This window comes from Nesoenas mayeri, assembly GCF_963082525.1.
Source record: "Nesoenas mayeri genome assembly, chromosome: W".
NCBI classification, from domain to species: Eukaryota; Metazoa; Chordata; class Aves; order Columbiformes; family Columbidae; genus Nesoenas; species Nesoenas mayeri.
The window spans coordinates 9,347,230-9,367,886 of record NC_137553.1 but is presented as its reverse complement, the minus strand read 5'-3'; the positions used below and the strand labels follow the sequence as shown (position 1 = coordinate 9,367,886).

At 48.1% G+C, this 20,657-nt stretch overlaps 1 protein-coding gene across 1 annotated transcript in view; it reads left to right on the top strand.

Annotated features, from left to right (window-relative positions):
- Window positions 1–10,175, top strand: part of LOC308051377 (transitional endoplasmic reticulum ATPase-like) — a 28,344-nt gene extending 18,169 nt beyond the window's left edge. The window contains exons 10-17 of the mRNA XM_080361774.1: window positions 1,549–1,661; window positions 2,235–2,399; window positions 2,503–2,625; window positions 5,628–5,840; window positions 7,129–7,437; window positions 8,646–8,801; window positions 9,169–9,323; window positions 9,741–10,175. Coding sequence (XP_080217900.1) covers window positions 1,549–1,661; window positions 2,235–2,399; window positions 2,503–2,625; window positions 5,628–5,840; window positions 7,129–7,437; window positions 8,646–8,801; window positions 9,169–9,323; window positions 9,741–9,846 — 1,340 coding nt within the window. The 3' untranslated portion in view covers window positions 9,847–10,175. The remainder of the gene's footprint in view (window positions 1–1,548; window positions 1,662–2,234; window positions 2,400–2,502; window positions 2,626–5,627; window positions 5,841–7,128; window positions 7,438–8,645; window positions 8,802–9,168; window positions 9,324–9,740) is intronic.
- The last annotated feature ends 10,482 nt before the right edge of the window (window positions 10,176–20,657 follow it).

The following is a 20,657-nucleotide window of genomic DNA, read 5'->3' as shown; positions in this document are numbered from 1 at the left end:
TTTCCTCCTTCTCTGATCTGACTCTGCTACTGATGCTGCAGAGAAACCCAAAGCTCTGGCATTTTCATAGAATCATAAATGGTTTGGGTTAGAAGGGACTTTAAAGATCATCTAGCTCCAACCCCCCTGCCATGGGCAAGGGCACCTTCCACTAGACCAGGTTGCTCAAAGCCCCATCCTACCTGGCCTTGAACACTTCCAGGGATGGGGCATCCACAACTTCTCTGGGCAGCCTGTCCCAGTGCCTCACTACCCTCACAGTAAAGAATTTCTTCCTTATATCTAATCGAAATCCACCCTCTTTCAGTTTAAAGCTGTTACCTCTTGTCCTGTCACTATACTCCCTGTGAAAGAGTCCCTCCCCATCTTTCCTGTAGGCCTCCCTGAAGTACTGGAAGGCTGCTATAAGGTCTCCCTGGAGCCTTCTCCAGGCTGAACAACCCCAACTCTCTTGGCCTGTCTTCATAGGAGAGGTGCTCCAGCCCTCTGATCATCTTTGTGGCCCTCCTCTGCACCTGCTCCAACAGGCCCATGTCCTTCTTATGTTGGGGGCCCCAGAGCTAAACACATTACTGCAGGTGGAGTAGAGGGGCAGAATCACCTCCCTCGACCTGCTGGTCATACTTCTTTTGATGCAGCACAGGATATAGTTGGCTTTCTGACTTGTGAGAGCACATTGCTGGGTCGTGTTGAGTTTCTCATCAACCAACACCCCCAAGTCCTTCTTCACAGGGCCACTCTCAATCCATTCTCCACCCAGCCTGTATTTGTGCTTGGGATTGCCCTGACCTATGTGCAGGACCCTGCACTTGGCCTTGTTGAACTTCATGAGGTTTGCATGGGCCCACCTCTCAAACCTGTCCAGTTCCTTCTGGATGGTATCCCTTCCCTCCAGTGTGTCAACTGCACCACACAGCTTGGTATCATTGGCAAACTTGCTGAGGGTGCACTTGGTCCTACTGTCCATGTCGCCAACAAAGATGTTAAACAGTGCCGGTCCCAATACTGGCCCCTGAGGAACACCACTCATCACTGGTCTTCACTTGGGCATTGGGCTGTTGACCGTAGCTCTTTTGAGTGTGACCGTCCTTATCCACTGAGTGGTTCATCCATCGAATTCATGTCTCAAATTTAGAGACAAGAATGTTGTGTGGAACAGTGTCAAATGCTTTGCAAAAGTCCAGGTAGATGACATCAGTTGCTCTTCCTTTATTCACCAACACTCTAACCCTGTTGTAGAAGGCCACCAAATTTGTTAGGCATGATTTGCCCTTAGTAAAGCCATGTTGACTGTCACCAGTCACCTCCTTGTTTTTTGTGTGCCTTAGCATAGTTTCCAGGAGGATCAGCTCCATGACCTTGCTGGGCACAGAAGTGAGACTGACTGGCTTGTAGTTCCCCAGGTCTTCCTTTTTACCCCTTTTTAAAAATTTTCTCAAATTGTGTGTATTTGGTTTGTCATCATGTTCCTCTGTTAGAGGAAGGCGGCAACTGCAGCTCCTTTAGTTCGCAAGATTAGCAGCTCAATGTATGTTTTGTATTCCCCAGGTCGTTTTGACAGAGAGGTAGATATTGGTATCCCAGATGCCACTGGCCGCTTGGAGATCCTGCAGATCCACACAAAAAATATGAAACTGGCTGATGATGTGGATCTGGAACAGGTGAGTAGCATGCTATTAGGAAAGCTTCTCTCTGCTCGTTTAGGACAGTGTAAAACTGGACAAATGTGTGATCTCTGGGCTTCCTTCTAACTAGTTTACAAGTGACCCAAAATCCTCACTCACTGGTGAAGAATGATATGGCTAAGTGAAACAAATGTGTACCAGTCCAGTCTGAAAGTACCTTGCCACTGTCCTCCTCGGTTTGTTTGCTGTGGCATTCTCTTTAAAAATAAAGCAAGCCTGAAATAGTGCTCACAGAGCTGGGTCAACATTGTGGTGATACTGGATGGTTAATGTAATCTCTGTCCTGAATGAAGAACTGCAGGCCTCAGGGTTATATTTCTGCACACCATCTGAATTCCAGTTGCATCTTCGATCTCAAGTAGGAGATGGAACAGCAGTGTCTTTGTCTGTTAAATATATGATATCACTTGTCTTGAATTTGCAGCAGAGCACTGATGTTCCTGTCTTTGAGTTTTGTTGCACCTCTGAGTGAAAGACCAGAGCATGCATTGCCCTTGCAGAGTGCTTGCTTTGTATGCCTATGAGTCATAGTCAGTGCTCTGCTTTCAGGTGGCAAATGAGACCCATGGCCATGTTGGTGCTGACCTGGCTGCTCTTTGCTCAGAAGCTGCTCTTCAGGCTATCAGAAAGAAGATGGATCTCATAGACCTAGAAGATGAAACCATTGATGCTGAAGTGATGAACTCACTGGCTGTGACCATGGATGACTTCAGGGTAATGCAGGAATGCCCCTCTTGAGTGCAATGTCTAACTGCTTATCTGAAGCGTGTGAACTAATGTGTTAAAATTAATAGAATACTGTTTCTTCTAACGGTAGTGGGCTCTGAGCCAGAGCAACCCTTCTGCTCTTCGGGAGACTGTGGTGGAGGTGCCACAAGTTACCTGGGAAGATATTGGTGGTCTAGAAGATGTAAAGAGAGAACTCCAGGAACTTGTACAGGTAAGGATTTCCAACAGATTACTGGCTAGTCAGCTTGAAAAATAATATTAATAATAATAAAATCCAGAACATACCCTGTTCACAGCCCAAACAGGAAAATGCAGAGTTTTTATGGTAGTTTCTTGTAATGGACTGAAAATACCATGCTGTTCCATCTCTATGAACTTAAAGAGAGGAAGGTGCTGGGAAGCAGCATCAGGCTTTCTTTAGCTGAGTCTACAGTGACATCTTGAGTGGGTGTTTTGGTACGTGCAGAAACAGCAGCAGTTCTGCTTCTCTCAAGTGGAGACTAACAGTGGGACCACTGCTGAGAATCCTGTTACATGGTGGCTTTATATCACACAATCATAGATTGTTAGGGATTGGAAGGGACCTTGAAAGATCATCTAGTCCAATCCCCCTGCCAGAGCAGGAACACCTAGATGGGGTTACACAGGAAGGCGTCCAGGTGAGTTTTGAATGTCTCCAGAGAAGGAGACTCCACAACCCCCCTGGGCAGCCTGTTCCAGTGCTCCATGACCCTCACTGAGAAGAAGTTTCTTCTCAAATGTAAATGGAACCTCCTGTATTCCAGTTTCTATTCATTGTCCCTTGTCTTATCATTGGTTGTCACCAAGAAGAGCCTGGCTCCATCCTTGTGACACTCACCCTTTATATATTTGTAAACATTAATGAAGTCACCCCTCAGTCTCCTCTTCTCCAAGCTAAAGAGACCCAGCTCTCTCAGCCTTTCCTCATAAGGGAGGTGCTCCACTCCCTTAATCATCTTTGTGGCTCTGCACTGGGCTCTCTCCAGCAGTTCCCTGTCCTTCTTGAACTGAGGGGCCACAACTGGACACAATATTCCATAGTAGAGGGGGAGGAGGACCTCTCTCGACCTACTAACCACACCCATTCAAATACACCCCAGGATGCCATTGACCTTCTTGGCCACAAGGGCCCAGTGCTGTCTCATGGTCATCCTGCTGTCCCCCAGGACCCCCAGGTCCCTTTCCCCTACACTGCTCTCTAACAGGTCATTCCCCAATTTATACTGGAACCTGGGGTTGTTCCTGCCCAGATGTAAGACTCTACAATTGCCCTTGTTATATTTAATTAAATTTTTCCCTGCTCAACTCTCCAACCTGTCTAGGTCTCGCTGGATGGCAGCACAGCTTTCTGGAATGGCAGCACAGCTTTCTGGCATGTCAGCCACTCCTCCCAGTTTTGGGTTATCAGCAAACTTGCTGACAGTGCACTCTATTCCCTCATCCAAATAATTGATGAATATACTGAATAGTACTGGTCCCAGTACTGACCCTTGAGGCACTCCACTAGATACAGGTCTCCAATTAGACTGCATCCTATTGACCACAACTCTCTGGCTTCTTTCCTTCAGCCAGTTCCCAGTCCACCTCACTACCCGATCATCCAGTCCACACTTCCTCAATTTAGCAGCGAGGATGCTGTGGGAGATGTTTTCAAATGCCTTACTGCAATCAAGAAGGACCACATCCACTGCTTTGCTCTCATCTAGCCACCTAGTTATGTCCTCAGAAAAATCTATGAGGTTGGTCAAGCATGACTTCCCCTTGGGGAAGCCATGTTGACTGCCCTTAATGACCCTCTTATCCTTGATATGCCTTGAGATGGCACCAAGGCTAAGTTGTTCCATCACCTTTCCGGGGATGGGGGTGAGGCTGACCCGTCTATAGTTACCCAGGTCCTCCTTCTTGCTTTCCTTCTCCTCTTCTTTTGAAGACTGGAGTGACATTTGCTTTCCTCCAGTCCTCAGGCACCACTCTTGTTTCCCATGACTTAGCAAAGATGATGGAGAGTGGCCTAGCAATGACTTCAGCCAGTTCCCTTGGCACCCACCCACCCACAGGTGCATCCCATTTGGACCCATGGATTTATGGATGTCCAGATTGCTTTATTGCTCCCTAACCCAGTCCTCATCAACCAAGGCAAACTCTTCCATTGTCCTGACTTCCTCTGGGGTCTCAGGGGTATGGGGCTCCTCAGGACAGCCTCTGTCAGAGTAGACAGAAACAAAGAAGGCATTCAGTAACTCTTCTTTCTCTGTATCTTCTGTCACTAGGGCACCCATCTCATTCATCAGTGGGCCTACATTGCCTCTAGTGTTAGTTTTATCTGCCATGTATTTGAAGAAACTGTTTCTGTTGTCCTTGACCTGTCTTGCAAGGTTTAATTTTAAGGAGGCCTTAGCTTTTCTAGTCGCTTCCTTACATCCTCTGACAAGAAACTTATATTCTTCCTAAGTGGCTAGCTCCTCCTTCCATGATCTCTCCTCTTCCACTTGAGTTTGCCCACTTCCTTGCACTTCCTTGTTTAGCCTCTGTGAAAGGAGAGGCTGAAACAAAGTCATGAATGATCTGTGGAAACTTTTGCCTGTGTTGGGGTGGTTTGGGTTTGACATGCCCCTGGTTTTAGTTAACAATGTAGAAACAGCCTGTCTATGAATAAAATAATCTACTTTTCAGTCTAATTTTCTGGCATTAAAATCATCGCCTATGTCTAACCTTGTTGCAGAGGATGAATGCTTGCATCAGACATCTTGCATATCTCTGGAGGACAGAGCAAATAGGTTAGATGTTCCCTTTTGCTTCTGCAGGGCAGAGTGATGCTGGGGTTAAGTATGCTGGGGTTAAGTGTGCTGGAAAGCTACCTGAACTGATACTTAGTTCATAGGTGGAAATAGACTGTTTAAGGCAGCTTTACAATTTATCTGTGGTGCTTTTCAAACTAGTGCTCATTTAAAAAAAAATCCAGTGGCACTGAGCAGACAGAATCTTGTGTTTAACCCACCAGAAATCTCAGGTAGTGTTCCTGGTAGGAGGAGAAACAGAGTGATCTAGTGAAAGATGTCCCTGCCCATGGCAGGGAGGTTGGATTAGATGATCTTTGAAGGTCCCTTCCAACCCAAACCATTCTGGGATTCTAAGGTACAGACCTGTTCTGGCTCATCACAAGAGATTTTTGTTTGTTTTGTTCTTCTTCAGTATCCTGTGGAGCACCCAGACAAGTTCCTGAAATTTGGCATGACCCCATCGAAAGGGGTTCTGTTCTATGGGCCACCTGGTTGTGGTAAGACACTGCTGGCCAAAGCCATTGCTAATGAATGTCAGGCAAACTTCATTTCCATCAAGGGGCCAGAATTGCTTACCATGTGGTTTGGCGAGTCTGAAGCTAACGTGCGGGAGATCTTTGACAAGGTAAGTCTTCTACTCCTTGTGCTATATTTCTGCTGAGTTACCCCCAAAACATTGTCTCCACTGCACCTGTCTTATTGGCCTGGTTCTTGTTTATGTGTTTTGTGTTTTCTTTACTTGCACTGAGAGCAGAGGCTGCTTTCCTGATATTAGGGAATTAATTCTCTTTGGCAGCATAGCTATTTAAATGGTTTTTTCCTGCTGCAATTTGTATATGTTGTTACAGGATGATAAATGCCCCAGTGTCTTAGCAGTGAGGCTAGCATTAGGATGGCATAGATATTCTCTGCATCCCTGAAAACTTACTTTTACACCTCATTAGCCATCACCTACAGATTTTCAAAACATGCTGCAGATTCTTTTTTTGCAGTTGAACTAGATGATCATTTGTGGGTCCCTTCCAACTGAAATATTCTATTTTTGTCCTGCAATACATATGGCTTAGAAAGGAGTTCACTCCTACTGTCCAGTTCCCACATAGATAGTGTGACCTCCTGTCCCGTGAGGTATCTGCATGGATTATCTTGGGAATCCTCACTCCTGTGGTCAGGGAAGGTGCTGAAAGAACAAAGTTGGAAGGAGAGTAAGAGAGAAAAATTTAGGTTGAAAGGGAACTTCAGAGGCCATCTGGTCCAGCTTTTTGTCCAAGAGCAGGGAGATAACTTGGAAATTCAATCAGGTTGCTCAGGGCCTTGTGTTCTGAACATGTGCTAAGGATGGAGAATCCATGACCTCTCTGGGCCTTGTGCTAGTGTTTGAGCTCTCTCATTGTGAAGAATTTATTTTTTTTTTCCTTATTTTTAACTGGAGTCTTCTTTGCAGCTATTTGTGCCTGTGGTCTTTCATCCTTTCACTGCACATCTCGAAGAAGGATCTGGCTCCCTTTTCCCTATAACTACCCATTAGATAGCTGAAGACAGTGATTGGATTTCGTCCCTTCCATTTGAATATATCTTGCCTACTGATACTTGAGTGCCTAGATAACGAATTGACATCCCCAGATCTTGCAGGGAAAGTTCTGGTCCAGGCGAATTTGCTCCAACTTTCCCTCTAAGCATTGGAGTTATAATACTTCTGCTTGGTTCACAATGGTCTCAGCTTTGGGGGTTAGTTGAGGGTTTGTGTGGCAGGAGACTGTTCTGGAGCAACTCCTCCAAGCTCTCCTTGTGGCAGCAGTGCTCTGGTACTCTTCTGAGCTGCTTTAATTGTAGGGTAGGCTTACTGCAAAGTCGGTGTGCTCCTCACCAGGTGGTATTAACATGGAGTAATCATTCCTGTTTGCTTTTTGCAGGCCCGCCAAGCAGCCCCTTGCGTGCTATTCTTTGATGAGCTGGATTCCATTGCAAAGGCTCGAGGTGGGAATATTGGAGATGGTGGTGGTGCTGCAGACCGTGTCATCAACCAGATCCTGACAGAGATGGATGGCATGTCCACCAAGAAAAATGTCTTCATCATCGGTGCCACCAACAGACCAGACATCATTGACCCAGCCATCTTGCGCCCTGGCCGCCTGGATCAACTCATCTACATTCCCCTGCCTGATGAGAAGTCCCGGGTTGCTATTCTTAAGGCCAACCTGAGGAAATCACCAGTTGCCAAGGTAGGATCTGCACCCTCACTGTGTCTGACTTGGGTTTGCTGTGTGCTGCATGTGTTCCTCACAAACTGAGGATAGAGCGGAAGGCTGGTGACTGCTGCATGCAGTACAGAGCTGGGAAACCTTCAGTCCTTGAAGGATGGAAATGAAGAGGTAGGGGGAGGCTTGAGCTCTGAGACTAGGTGTCAATGAAGCTGGGTGTTGACGTGTAAGCACAGCAGGTCTTTATCATGTAGTAGAGTTCTGCCCATGGTGCAGGAACAGGAAAGTTTGTTATAGCAAGACAGAAAAGATTATTGTACTCTGAAAGAAAAGTAAATGTAGAAAACAGGGGTAGAAAACAGAAATTGAAGAGGAACCATTGCAGTTAATTGTTGCTGAACTCTATGATAGGCAGTAGGTACATGTCCCTTGCATGGGGATCACTGCTGGAGTAAGTTCAGGGAGCTGAAGTACCTCTTCTATGAGGACAGGCTGAGAGAGCTGGGGTTGTTCAGCCTGGAGAAGAGAAGGCTCTGGGGAGACCTTACAGCAGCCTTCTAGTACTTCAAGGGGGCCTACAGGAAAGATGGAGAGGGACTCTTTCATAGAGGAGTATAGTGATAGGATGAGGGAAAATGGTTTTAAACTGAAAGAGGGAGGATTTAGATTTATTGTGAGGGTGGTGAGGCACTGGGACAGGTTGCCCAGAGAAGTTGTGGATGCCCTGGAAGTGTTCAAGGACAGGTTGGATGGGGCATTGAGCCCATGGCAGGGGGGTTGGAACTAGATTATCTTAAAGGTCCCTTCCAACCCAAACCATTCTATGATTTACAGCTGCTTTGCAGTCTTGCTGGGTGTATGGGGAGTGTGGCCTAACTTTCTATGTGGTTAACTTTTCCCAAAAACAAGAATGTTAACAGCTCATCTTTTCAAAGTTGGCCAAAGTTAAGGGAGAACCTTGATACCATGGGATCTAAAGACACCTGTTTGTCACCTGAGGGTGTAAGATGTAAAGGATAGGCCTCTCTTGGTTTCTTGTGGTAGTGGGTCTTTTTTGTGTTGTGGTTTGTTTTTTTTTTGGTTGTGGTTTGTTGTTTGTTTTTTTTTTTTGCGTGTGTTGTGGGTTTTTTTTTTGTTTGGCGTTTGTTTTTTTGTGTGTGTGTGTTTTGGTTTTCTTTTTTTTTTTCGTTTTTGTTTGTTTTGTGTTTGTTTTTCTTCCTCTCCACTAGGATGTCGACCTGGATTTCCTAGCTAAGATGACCAATGGCTTTTCGGGAGCTGACCTGACAGAAATTTGCCAGCGTGCCTGCAAACTGGCCATTCGTGAGTCCATTGAGAGTGAAATCAGGCGAGAACATGAGAGGCAGACCAACCCTTCTGCCATGGTGAGTGGGGCACTCTGGGCTTTCCCCCCTCATGGGACAGGCAGCCCACCTCTGCCTGTGCATGAGGCAGGATGCATTCCTTTCCATAATCCTTGAATGGGAATGAGTGGGCTCTCAGCACGGAGTGTGGAGCTGGAGCACTTTGTTTTCATCTTGTGGGACGGTGAGGCCCACCTGGGGTGCCTCATTGTCAGCATTGCTCAGAAGGCTCCTGCTGTAGCTGTGACTTGCAGCCTGCTACAGTGTCCCTCTCCAGCCCCTACTTTGGTGGATGTTGGAGCATCTTGGCCTAGAGGGAGGCTGTGGGTGGCTGTCAGACCGCAGAGCTCGGGCACACAGCTCGCCTGGGCCCTCTGTCCTGCTGCAGGAAGTGGAGGAGGATGACCCTGTTCCTGAGATACGCAGGGATCACTTTGAGGAGGCCATGCGCTTTGCTCGACGCTCTGTCAGTGACAATGACATCAGGAAATATGAGATGTTTGCGCAGACTCTACAGCAGAGCCGTGGCTTTGGCAGCTTCAGGTAACCATGGGAAAGTGGGGGGAGGGCAGTGTGGCTCAACCAGCCCCAGCACAGAGCACCAAGGCAGTTTTCTGCTGGATTCTGGGTAACAAATTCCCTTTTCCACCACATTTTCTAATTCTCCCTAGCATGTACAGCAGCCAGCTGAGCGTGTGGCAGGTGTAGGCTGTGCTGCAGGTCAGTTGTAGCTGCTCTGTTAGTGCTCCTGAAGTCAATCAACCTTATTTTCCTTTAAGATGAGCAACATCCAGCAGCTGTATAAGCCTTTTGCATAACCTGCTGTAAGGCTTCAGTGCATTTCTTCTGCCTGTCCTACTTGGCACCAGGGTGTTGACATGGAGGGAGGGAATCGTACTGAGCTGTGACGAGGCTTTTGAACAGCATCTCTTCTCTTCCCTTCTGCACCACTGCATGCAGGTTCCCATCGGGTAACCAGGGCGGTGCTGGTCCGAGCCAAGGCACAGGAGGCGGCAGCGGGGGCAACGTGTACAGTGAAGACAATGATGATGATCTCTACGGTTAATTTGCTGTTATCAGCCACATTGTACAGGAAAAAATCCAATGTTCGGTGGACTCTTGGCTTCTTCATTTCTCAGTCAGAACAGTGTAGCTGTGTGTCAGACTTTGTACTGGGAATGTTTTCTGCAAACACAAATCCATACCAGTGTTCAGTTAGGAGGCAGACAGTGAATTAACAAGGAGGGGAACTGACTTAATTTCTGTTCTAGTTTATGTGGCAGAATCAGCAGCTTTAGCAAAGAGTACAATGCTAGCCTATATAAAAGAAAAAAATCCCACATAAATAATTAAAAAAAAAAAATAAAAATCCCACAAAACTCTGGCCAGGCCCTGTCTCTGTAAACCCTGTGTCTCATGCTATCTGAGCACTCCTCAGTCTGGTGGAGCCCATCTGTATGCATGCTTCACTGATGTGTTTGAGGTTGCTCTTTGCTCTTATGCCTCTTAGCCCAAGTTAACAGAAGACATTGGTTTTGCAGTCTCTCCTGCTCTAATTTGACAGGAAGCACCAAGAGAGCCTGATAGGGCCAGCATCTCCTGCTCTAATTTGACAGGAAGCACCAAGAGAGCCTGATAGGGCCAGCATCTCCTGCTCTAATTTGACAGGAAGCACTAAGAGAGCCTGATAGGGCCAGCATCGGAGCATGTTGGGTCACCTGCTGCTTTGGCTCTTCTGCAGCAAAGGGCTTCTCCAGCAATCCCTGTTTCATCTCTCCTGCCTGGAGGCAGGCAGAAGGGGGCTCTTGGGGCTGACTCTGGAGTTTGTGGTGCAGTGTGACCCCACTAGGATTAGGGAAGAGCGGAGCTTCCTCTTCTGGCTCTGTAGCAGTTCTAGTTCATCAGGCTCTAGGGAGAGATTTCCCCCTTCTGCTGCAATGTTTCATGCATCCCTTTGCATTTCTGATAACAGGCATGGCTCTCTGCTGCCAGCCTGTCCCTTGTGTCCCATGCTCAGGCTGCTTCTGATCATGGTTCTTATCCTTCCTTTAACCTCACAGGAACCTTGCTCCTTGGTTTATTTTCCCTTCTCTGAACTGAAAAATGTGCTACTGCCATACTTCAGTGTTTTATATAAGAGTAGCCCTGGGTCTGGTCCCATCATGCACATAGAAATGCTGTGGCAGGCTGGATACAGCCCAGCCCTGAACTGAAGGGGAGAGCCTGTTTGAGGCAATGGCCATAGGATGCACAGTGGCCATGTGCTATTTGCTTTGGGGAGGGAGGGGGAGGAACTGAGGATTTCCGCAAAGAGACTTAAATGTAGATTGTGTGGCAGAAGGATGCCTCAGGCCTTTAGAGCTGAGCCACATGAATGAGGACAACCTCTCCTGCAGCAGTTGTGAAGGGCCTGCCTGAATGGTGGGAGTTTCAGACCCAAAGCCCAGCAGATCTAGGGGGGGAGCTTCATCAACCTGGCTAGATTTAAGGGGAGAGGAGAGACAAATGAGGCAGAAGGACGAGACTATCCATGAGAGGGGAGCTTGTGCATAGCAATGGGGAGAGGAAAAAAAAAAAAAAAAACAAAACCAGAAATTGGGAATACACTGTTTAAACAGTACAACCTTCTGCTGTGGTAGGAGGACATGTAAGCCCCGGAAGGGTGGGTAGCCCCTGTTCAGGTGCTCTGTCCTACTTCAGAGGTGTCTGCCTGCCAGCACCACTCTTGCCCCTGTCCTTATGCCACCTCTGCTGCAGAGAAGGTGCTGGCCATCATCTCCTGGGCAGTGGGGTTGAGGATGGCCTGTCCCTCTCATAGGTAGACTCCCAGGGGTCAGGAGAGCCAAGCAGGGAGGCCTGGCACTTCCCTTGCCCCACACCAGCCATTTTTGGGAACAACTGGCACCTGGAAACCTTTATTTCAGTGCTGCTTCCCTGTCTGCACTTCTTCCTGCTGCTTTGTGCTCCTACAGTGTGGATGCAGATGTTGACTTTGCTTTCATGGTATCCTACCTGTTCATCAGTGCAATCCTGAGAGAGGCAGCTCTAGCCAAGGAGTGAACCAGAAACCAGCCACTTTCAGCCATCTGGGAAGGTTCTGCACATGTGTTGGGAGCTCTCCAGGACTCTCCCGAAAGCCTTCCCCAGCTCCCGTAGTGGGTGGGTTTCTTCCTCCTTGCCAGTTTGGGGCTGTGCCCATTTAGCAAGCCCCCAGCAGATCCACCCTGGTGTTTCTGTGTGCTGTGGAGGCTGGGGCAAGCAGGGCATGGGATGGTAAGGTGTGTGTATCCCAGCTTCCAGCAGCCCAAAGCCTTCCCTGCCACCTCTCCTAATTGCAAATGCTAATTAAATCCGTAACGAGGGCAGGAAACCCCCATATTTTTTTCCCTGACACCTCTGGAACAGGGTTCAGAGTGAGGGCAGCACCCATGAGAGCACTGAGAGCATATCTGCCCTGTGCTGGAGCTGTGTAAACCTGCTGGGGGGCTGAAAGTATCCCCCAAATTGGCACCCCCAAGAGAGCAGGCAGCACCACAGACTGGGTTTGGCCCCAACCAGCACCCTTTTCCAGGGGCCAGCCCTACAGCAGAGACCCATTAGCCTTCCTGTGTCACACTCCTCCCCTGCCCAGCACCTTGTTGGGGAAACTGGGCAACCCCAAAGGTGCTGGTGAGAGGAAGGTGCTGTCAACTGAGGCTTGCCCTGGATGGAGCAGGATTAGCAAGGTGGACAGTTGAGGACAGCGCTTTCATCGCTGCCATGCTTGGAATCTCCTTGTGCCTTCCCCACTTGGGGTTCCCCATGTGACCCTAGAGCCATGTTCCCCCCCAGCCCTGCAGCCAGGCCTCAGAGACACCATGTGCAACCCAGCCATGGTGCATACAGGATGCGGGACCCTCCCACCTAGCCAAGGCGTGTGAGTTAGAGGCTGGACCCTGACCCAAGAGATAGGGGCCCTGCAGCATCCCAAAACCCTCTGGGCTCAGCAGGATGCTCCTGCCAGCAGAGGGCAGGCAGTGACCATGCTCAGCATGTCCCTTATCCTAATCCAGGCCATTTTATGGGCCATCTCTATGGGCATTCCCACCCTATAGGTACCCAGGCCCCCTCCCCTTGGGCATCTCTGTCCCTCAAACATCCTCTCCTCATGGCTAACTCTGCCCCAAGGGCATCCCCACACCATGAGCATTCCTCCACTACAGGTATCCCCTGCCCCATGGGCATCTGGGCCACATGGGTGTTCCTACTCCAAAGGCATGCCCTCCACATGGCCATCCCTTGCCCTATGGGCATCCCTCGCAGTATTGTCATGGCTGGGGGGGCTGTGCTGGCTCTGCCCCCTAGTCTACCCAGCCTATTAGCTGCTCCCAGTCCTGGCTGCTGTGTGGGCTTTGGAGTTAGCTTGCTGCAGGGTGATTTCATGGCCCCAAGCTCTTGCCTGGGAGGGGGAAGTGAGCCATGTCCCCCATTTGAGGTTTGGTAGCCTCTGCCCAGGCCCCTCCCAAGGCACAATGCCCGTGGATTTTTGCTCACAGTGCCTGCCCTTGCAACTGCTCCTGCTTGGTGCCTTATGGGCAAACTTTTTTCCTGGTATCAGTGGGCATGTCCCTGGGTACAATGCGTGCTGCTGCCTCTTGCCCAGCCCCAGGGCCACTCCAAGAAGAGCCAGGCACCAGTGTCTCTCCAGCCCCCTTGAACAGCCTCTGCTAGCAAGGAACCCCCCCCCTTCACTGTCCCATCTCTGGCTGAACCATGTCACCATTCACAGACCCTTCTTGGCCAGCCACTGCTCCTGCTGCCTGTGTCAGCCATGTCCAGGGAGCCCCAAGGGGACACAGAGCCCAAACAAGGTTCCCCTGATGCTGATGGGGGCCAAACCCCTTCCCTGGCCCTGCTGCCTGTGCCCAGGCCAGGGTGAGCATAGCCCCAGCATCTCCCATCACAACACACCCCAAGGATGTATATTTTTTAAAATACTTTATTTTTTCTCTCAATGCTCACATGAAAAAAATCGCAAAAAATAACCCACTATAAAACATTCTGTTCTCATTGAAACTGAGGAAAACAAAGTTGGTCAATGGCTCAGGTGCTCAAGTGATTTTTTTTTTTTTTTTTTTTTTTTTTCCCTCCACCCTTTCAAGTTGCAGGCAGGAATACAGAATGGAACAGGCAGGCCCAGCAAATCAACATATGGCTAAGTGACTGGTGTCACTGATGGAACTTGGGGTTGAAATGCTTCTACACTAATGTGCACAGCATGAGGAAAAACCAAGATGAACTAGAAGCCTTGGCCTGGTCCCAGGGATATGATATAATTGGCATTAGTGAAACCTGGTGAGATGAGTCCTGTGACTGGTGCACCATGATGGATGGCTACAAGCTATTTGGAAAGGATAGGCAGAGTAGGAGAGGTAGGGGGGTGGCATTGTATGTAGTGGAGGGGCTGGAATGCATGGAGCTGGCAGTTGGCGATGGCAAAGTTGAGAGCTTCTGGGTAAGGATTAAGGGACAGACAAATAAAGCAGATGTCGTCGTGGGTGTCTACTACAGGCCACCCAGCCAAGATGATGACACTGATGAGTTATTCTTTAAGGAACTAAGTGAAACCTCCAAATCATCTGCCCTTGTCCTTATGGGGGACTTCAACTTGCCAGGTGTCAACTGGGAATATCATACAGCTGGCACCAACAGGTCCAGAAGATTCCTGAAGCATCTGGATGATAACTTTTTGGTGCAGATACTAAGGGAACTGACCAGGAAAGGTGCCTTCCTAGATTTGATTCTCACTAACAGAGAGGGTCTTGTGGGAGATGTGGTGACTGGTGGCTCCCTTGGCCACGGTGACCATGAAGCAGTCAGGTTTAAAATCTTTGCTAATGGGAGGAAAACTTCTAGAAAGACCTTAAAACTAAATGACCTTAACACACTCCCCAGAGAGGTAGTCACGGCTCCAAGCCTGACATTATTCAAGAAGAGACTGGACAGCGCCCTCAGACACATGGTGTGAACTGTAGGGTTGTCATATGCAGGGACAGGAATTAGACTGTGTCCAGTTCTGGGCTCCCCAATTTAAGAAGGACAAGGAATTACTGGAGAGAGTCCAGTGGTGGTCTACAACGATGATTAGGGGCCTAGATCATCTTTCTTATGAAGAGAGACTGAGAGAGCTGGGTCTGTTCAGCCTGGAGAAGAAAAGGCTCAGAGGGGATCTTATCAATGCTTACAAATATCTCAAGGGTGGATGTCAAGAGGATGGAACCAAACTTTTCAGTGGTGCCCAACGATAAGATGAGGGGCAATGGGCACAGACTGAAGCATAGGAGCTTCCATCTGAATATGAGGAGAAACTTCTTTACTTTGAGGGTGAAAGAGCACTGGAACAGGCTGCCCAGAGAGGTTGTAGAGTCTACTCTGGAGACATTCAAAACCTGCCTGGATGCATTCCTGTGCAATCTATTCTAGGTGTACCTGCTTTACACAGAACCACAGAATGTTAGGGATTGGAAGGGACCTCAAAAGATCATCTAGTCCAATCCCCCTGCCAGAGCAGGAACGCCTAGGTGAGGTTACACAGGAAGGCGTCCAGGCGGGTTTTGAATGTCTCCAGAGTAGGAGACTCCACAACCTCCCTGGGCAGCTTGTTCCAGTGTTCTATCACCCTCACTGAGAAGAAGTTTCTTCTCAAATTTAAGTGGAACCTTTTGTGTTCCAGTTTGAACCCATTACCCCTTGTCTTATCATTGGTTGTCACCGAGAAGAGCCTGGCTCCATCCTCGTGACACTCACCCTTTATATATCTGTAAACATTAATGAAGTCACCCCTCAGTCTCCTCCAAGCTAAAGAGACCCAGCTCCCTCAGCCTTTCCTCATAAGGGAGGTACTCCACTCCCTTTGATGCTCCACTCCCTTAATCATCTTTGTTTAGCAGGTGGGTTGGACTAGATGATCTCCAGAGGTCACTTCCAACCCTAACCATTCTGTGATTTTGGCAGAGGTTTTCTCAGCGATGCTGTAGTCGAAGAGGAACCATACAAAGCCAAGTCAAATGTGACTCCGTAGGAGCCCTTCCCAGGAAAAAAAAAGACAGGAGACAGAGTGAGACAAAAAAGGTAAGAACTATACAATTCTCCTGATGGAAACCCAAATATTAAAAAATACAGCATTTAAAAACAAAGCCAGATTGCCCCATGCGCCTCCCAGCTCCACCCTAACGCCCAGAAATACCTCCTGAATGAATTGTCCCCATAGAAAAATATATACAGGTGCATCTCTCTTCCTAGTAAAATCCCAAAGTTTGAACACAAATGTTAGTAAAACCATAGCTCTGCTCATGCTTTGCTCTGCTTTTGCACCCAGACTTGTGGTATGTATGCACATGCATACGCGCATGCACATGATGCACCACTCCAGGAACCCCAAAACAGGCAGAGAAAAACCCTTATGGAGTTTATCTAATTAAATATATATATATATATATGTATGTATATTTAAAAAAAAAAAAAAAGCGGCAATGTAAACTCAACTCATCTAAACAAGAATGCTCCCACCCTGGGCTTTCCCCCCTCCTCCTGCTGGCTGGGGCTCTTCAGGCAGCAGATGCAGGCAGGTGCTGTCCAGCTGCTCCATGGGCACCAGGGACAGCCCCCAGCCCTGGGCAGGGGCCGGAGGCTGGATGGAACCATCTCCAAGTGCTTTGCACCCCATTGGTTGGCACAGCTGAGGCTGTTGTAAGCTTGGGACAGGCGAGCATGGTTGGCCTTGGTACCGTGGTCCCAGATTAGAAACAGTCCAGCTCCAGGGTGACCACCATGGGCAGGAGCAATCCCTCTGCCCTACATGCGTGAGACAGTCTTCTTGGTACCACAGTACAGCTGGGACCCCGAACAGCAGCAAGTATCAAAGAGGGGAAGACAAAACTAACAGTGGGGATGTGGGATCCTGCGGAGTTCTATTAATACTGCACCGAACCTCAACAAGTCCAGCCTCTCATGGGAAAAGTGGCCTGAAAAGCAGGTGACATAAAAACCCAGAATGTGATGCACCTCCCTCGGCAAAGGGTCCATGCTGCTTGCTTGTACAAGGCAGAAAAGCTGGATGTCTGGGGAAAAATAAAAAGTTTGGCGATAGGAGAGCCATGACAGGCAGGGCAGGAGCCTCCCTGCTGCCAGAGTAGAAAATGGGCCAAGGAGGATGGGTTGGATGGGAATTTTTGGAAAAATTGTGTGTTTGGGGGAGTGTTTGCATTTGAAAGTGCTCTAGCACCTCTGCTTTGTGCAGGTCAGATGCTGCAACATGGCACGTTGTGGCGATTAAAAACGATGCACACCAGGATGCAAAGATGCACGCACAGACAGATCTTGTTCAGGAAGGAGCGCAGAGCCGGGCAGAGCAGAGAACTGAGCCAGGCTGAGGCCTTCCTTATTAGTCAGTGACAATTTATAGGATTTACAGATACAGACCTGGACTAAGATGTTACATAAGATGTTTTTCCAATAATTGTTATTAAAAACACACCACAATAATGTTATCTTTGTTTCAGTTACGTTCCCACTCATTCACAGACCAGGCCCAAGGACATTCACATATCATACATATGGGGGCCGTTTTCTGACCCGAGATATCATTCTCACTGGCCTGGGCTATCACTTATATTACACTCATAAAAACATACTTCTGTATAAGCTGTTCAAGGCTCTTTAGCTGGAACTGCTGTTCCCACATCTCCCCCTTTTTTGTTTTTGAACATCTGGTTCACAGTGAGCACAGCAAGGACCCTGGCTTTATTCTTCTTTTCATTCTCTATCATTCTCCAGATGATTTGGAAGACTACACAAAAAAACATTACACAAGCACATCCAATTCCCACAAAAACCCATATATGCAGATTGAGGCCTGAAAACCAAGTTTTTGGGTCTAATCACTTTATGCTATTAGATAATGTTAGCCATTATGTCTTACAGTGCCAATTCTTACAAATTATGCAGTTGTTTTACAGGGCACTGGCTAAATCCTAAATCAGGCCTTGCACATTAGCTGAGACTGCTCTTTGGAGGTGTTGTTTTACTTGATTTCGCTCATAAACATTATAATTCAATTTCAATGGTTTTACACATATTTAGCACTCTGATAACATAAAATACTGGTTCAGATATCAGTTAAGGAGAGTATTTGAATACAATAACATAAGAATAATGAGGATCCACAACATGCATGTAGTCACGAGCTTATTTCTATTAAATGCATTTGAGAACATAAATCTGTCTTCAGGAAAAAAATGGCAGCTGCCAAAAATGTAGTCACTCACAAGAAACAAAACTAGAGGCTTCTTCAGGGTACTCATAAGAAATAATCACTTGCCTGGGTTAGGCGAAGTCTCATTCAAGGATACATCCAGTAAATAATCATTCACCCAAATGAGGAGGTGAGGCGCTCTCAATGCCAGGAAGCTGGAATTTATTAAAAGGTAGTTATACAGCAGCAGCAGTGAATGGCACATCTTGTACCAGGGTAATCTCCCCTTCCTCTCCCACCTTCGTGCAGCTTGCTGGCTCTGATGCATCCAGCCCCGCTGTGACCTCCAGGACTGAGAGCCTGTATGTGTTGGATTTTGCTCGCTGTCCACATATTTTGTTTATTTGGTTCTTTATCTAGGGAAGCCAGAACCAAAGAAACAGCTGGTTTTGGCTAAAGCATTGCTCAGCAAGGGTGAGGTTCCACCTTTCTCTGCATGACCCTGCGGGGTCATGGGGAGAGATTCCTGGCATGGGGTCTATGGGGAGAGATACCTGGTGCTATCCTGGACAATACCTAAGCCATAGCAGGCTCATCTACAAGAATGAAGAGGGACCAGACCCATGCCAGCAAACTTGGGTTTTTCCTTGTTCCTACAGAGGATCTGGGCTCTCTTCCACATGTGAATATACTAAGAGAAGGACAAAACATATGGGGAAGGGAGAAAATGGGTAAATACCACCTGTATTGGCTCAAGAAGCAAGGCACATTCAGTAGGGACTGCAGCACCCATGTCCTACACCTGACACAGAGGTTGAGCATCTCCAAAACCAAGCATGAGCTGGTCTCTGTGGCTCCTCTCTGCAGAGGTCTTTGCTCATGTCTCTCATGACCTACCTGGTCCTTCCTCATCAGCACGGGACAAGGACTGACTCCTTTCTTGGCTCCATGTGCCATGACCCAGCAGCACCTCCTACCCCATGGGATTTCCCACTGATCCTCACCTCTTTAAGACTGATGTTTGCGGTGTAGACCATGTTCATCCCATCTTGATGTGCAAGTGAGGATGTCCTTGAGAATGAAGATGACGTCAGCAGGGATGTTGTCTGGAGTGGCGTCCACTTCTTTGGGAAATGCAATTTTGGTTCCTTCCTTCTGACCCCTTTGATGACAATGTTTAGGATCTTGTCCTCAGTCCGCATGGTCTGACCATTAGCGATGAGCCTTCTGCAGGTGATCTTCATCTTCTTGGTGGAGCCGTGGTAGATCTCTTCTAGAGACACCTTGAGCGGGTGGGTCTTGGACCTTTCTCCACGTGTGCAGGGACTCCTGGTGCCACCAGTGAATCCCATTAATGCTGTTGAAGCCAAACCAGCTGAAGACACTGAAAGGGTTGTCATCGTCATTGATATCCATATCTTCCTGGTCAAAGCCATTGAATACCTGCCAGTGGCCAGGGTTCATAGTGTCATAGTGGCTTTGAAGGAGAGGGTTCTCTGGCAGGGCTGCAAGTCTGCGATCCTTTTTGCATATACAGGCTCCCATCCTCAACTCAGAAACGCCTCATGAGCCCAGATGCAGTAGCAGTGTCATGCTGCGTGTTCTCTCACAGGAGCTGAACTGTACGTTTACAGGAACCATCAGTGTTGAGAATGGACACGTTCTCTGCTCACTCCTGCTTTTGTTGGCGAGACAGGTAGATCCCAGTACTGGTTTGATTCTAAGCTCCCACTGCTTCCCTGCTCCAGGCTCTCTGCTCCTCTTCACCAGAATGCAAGTCATGCTGTGTAAAATCCAGCTGAGAGTTCTGCTGTAAATTTAGCTTTTTTTTTTTTTTTTTGAGCTACATATAGGCAATATGAGGAGGACAGAACAAACCATGGGAGACACAGGCACTCTGAAGTTGCTTTGAATTCTCAGTACAAAGAAACATTACAAACATGGAAGGTGTAGTGGAAAAGTGTTCCCTGAGCCACCTGAAGACTCACCCCCAGTTCTGAGACCTAGAAGAGAAGGGGGAAGACAAGACATTAATGCTCCCTGTGGGCAGACACCATGCTGGGACCGTACTTTCCACATGGGAGCATGGTCTCTGCTGGCTCTAGGTAGCCCTTTCAGCAGCTCCTGGGGTGCAGGTTTTCTCCCAGCTGTGGAGAAAACCACAAGCATCCCCCAGATGGGGCCATCTTTGCCAAGACAGCTCAGCCTCCATCTTCCCCTTGCAACCACAAGAATTAAATAAAAAATTAAATCTTTGTTCCGGCCTCACACATGACGTGCCTGTGCAATCTCTGGATGAGCATGCCAGCTGAATAGCGATCATTTGACATAATCCTTCCACTTGGCAATCATGTAAAAGAACAAACCCATGCAGGCAGCAGCACTAGGGAGACTTTTTTTCCATCTCAGGGTGAAAAGTCACTGTGGGACACCACATGCTGGAGATGGGCACTGACCAGCACCTCAGGCCATTGCACGTCACTCCTCAGTAATGAGGGCGCAAGGGCAAGAAGCAGAAACCCACTTATCGAAACTTTATGAACACATTCAGAGTCCGAGCCATCATTTTTAAAGGCTCTAGTTTTATTTTAAACATCATGGTTGGCCAGAGGCAGTGGCAGGTGTGTGCCCAGCTGTGAGGCATC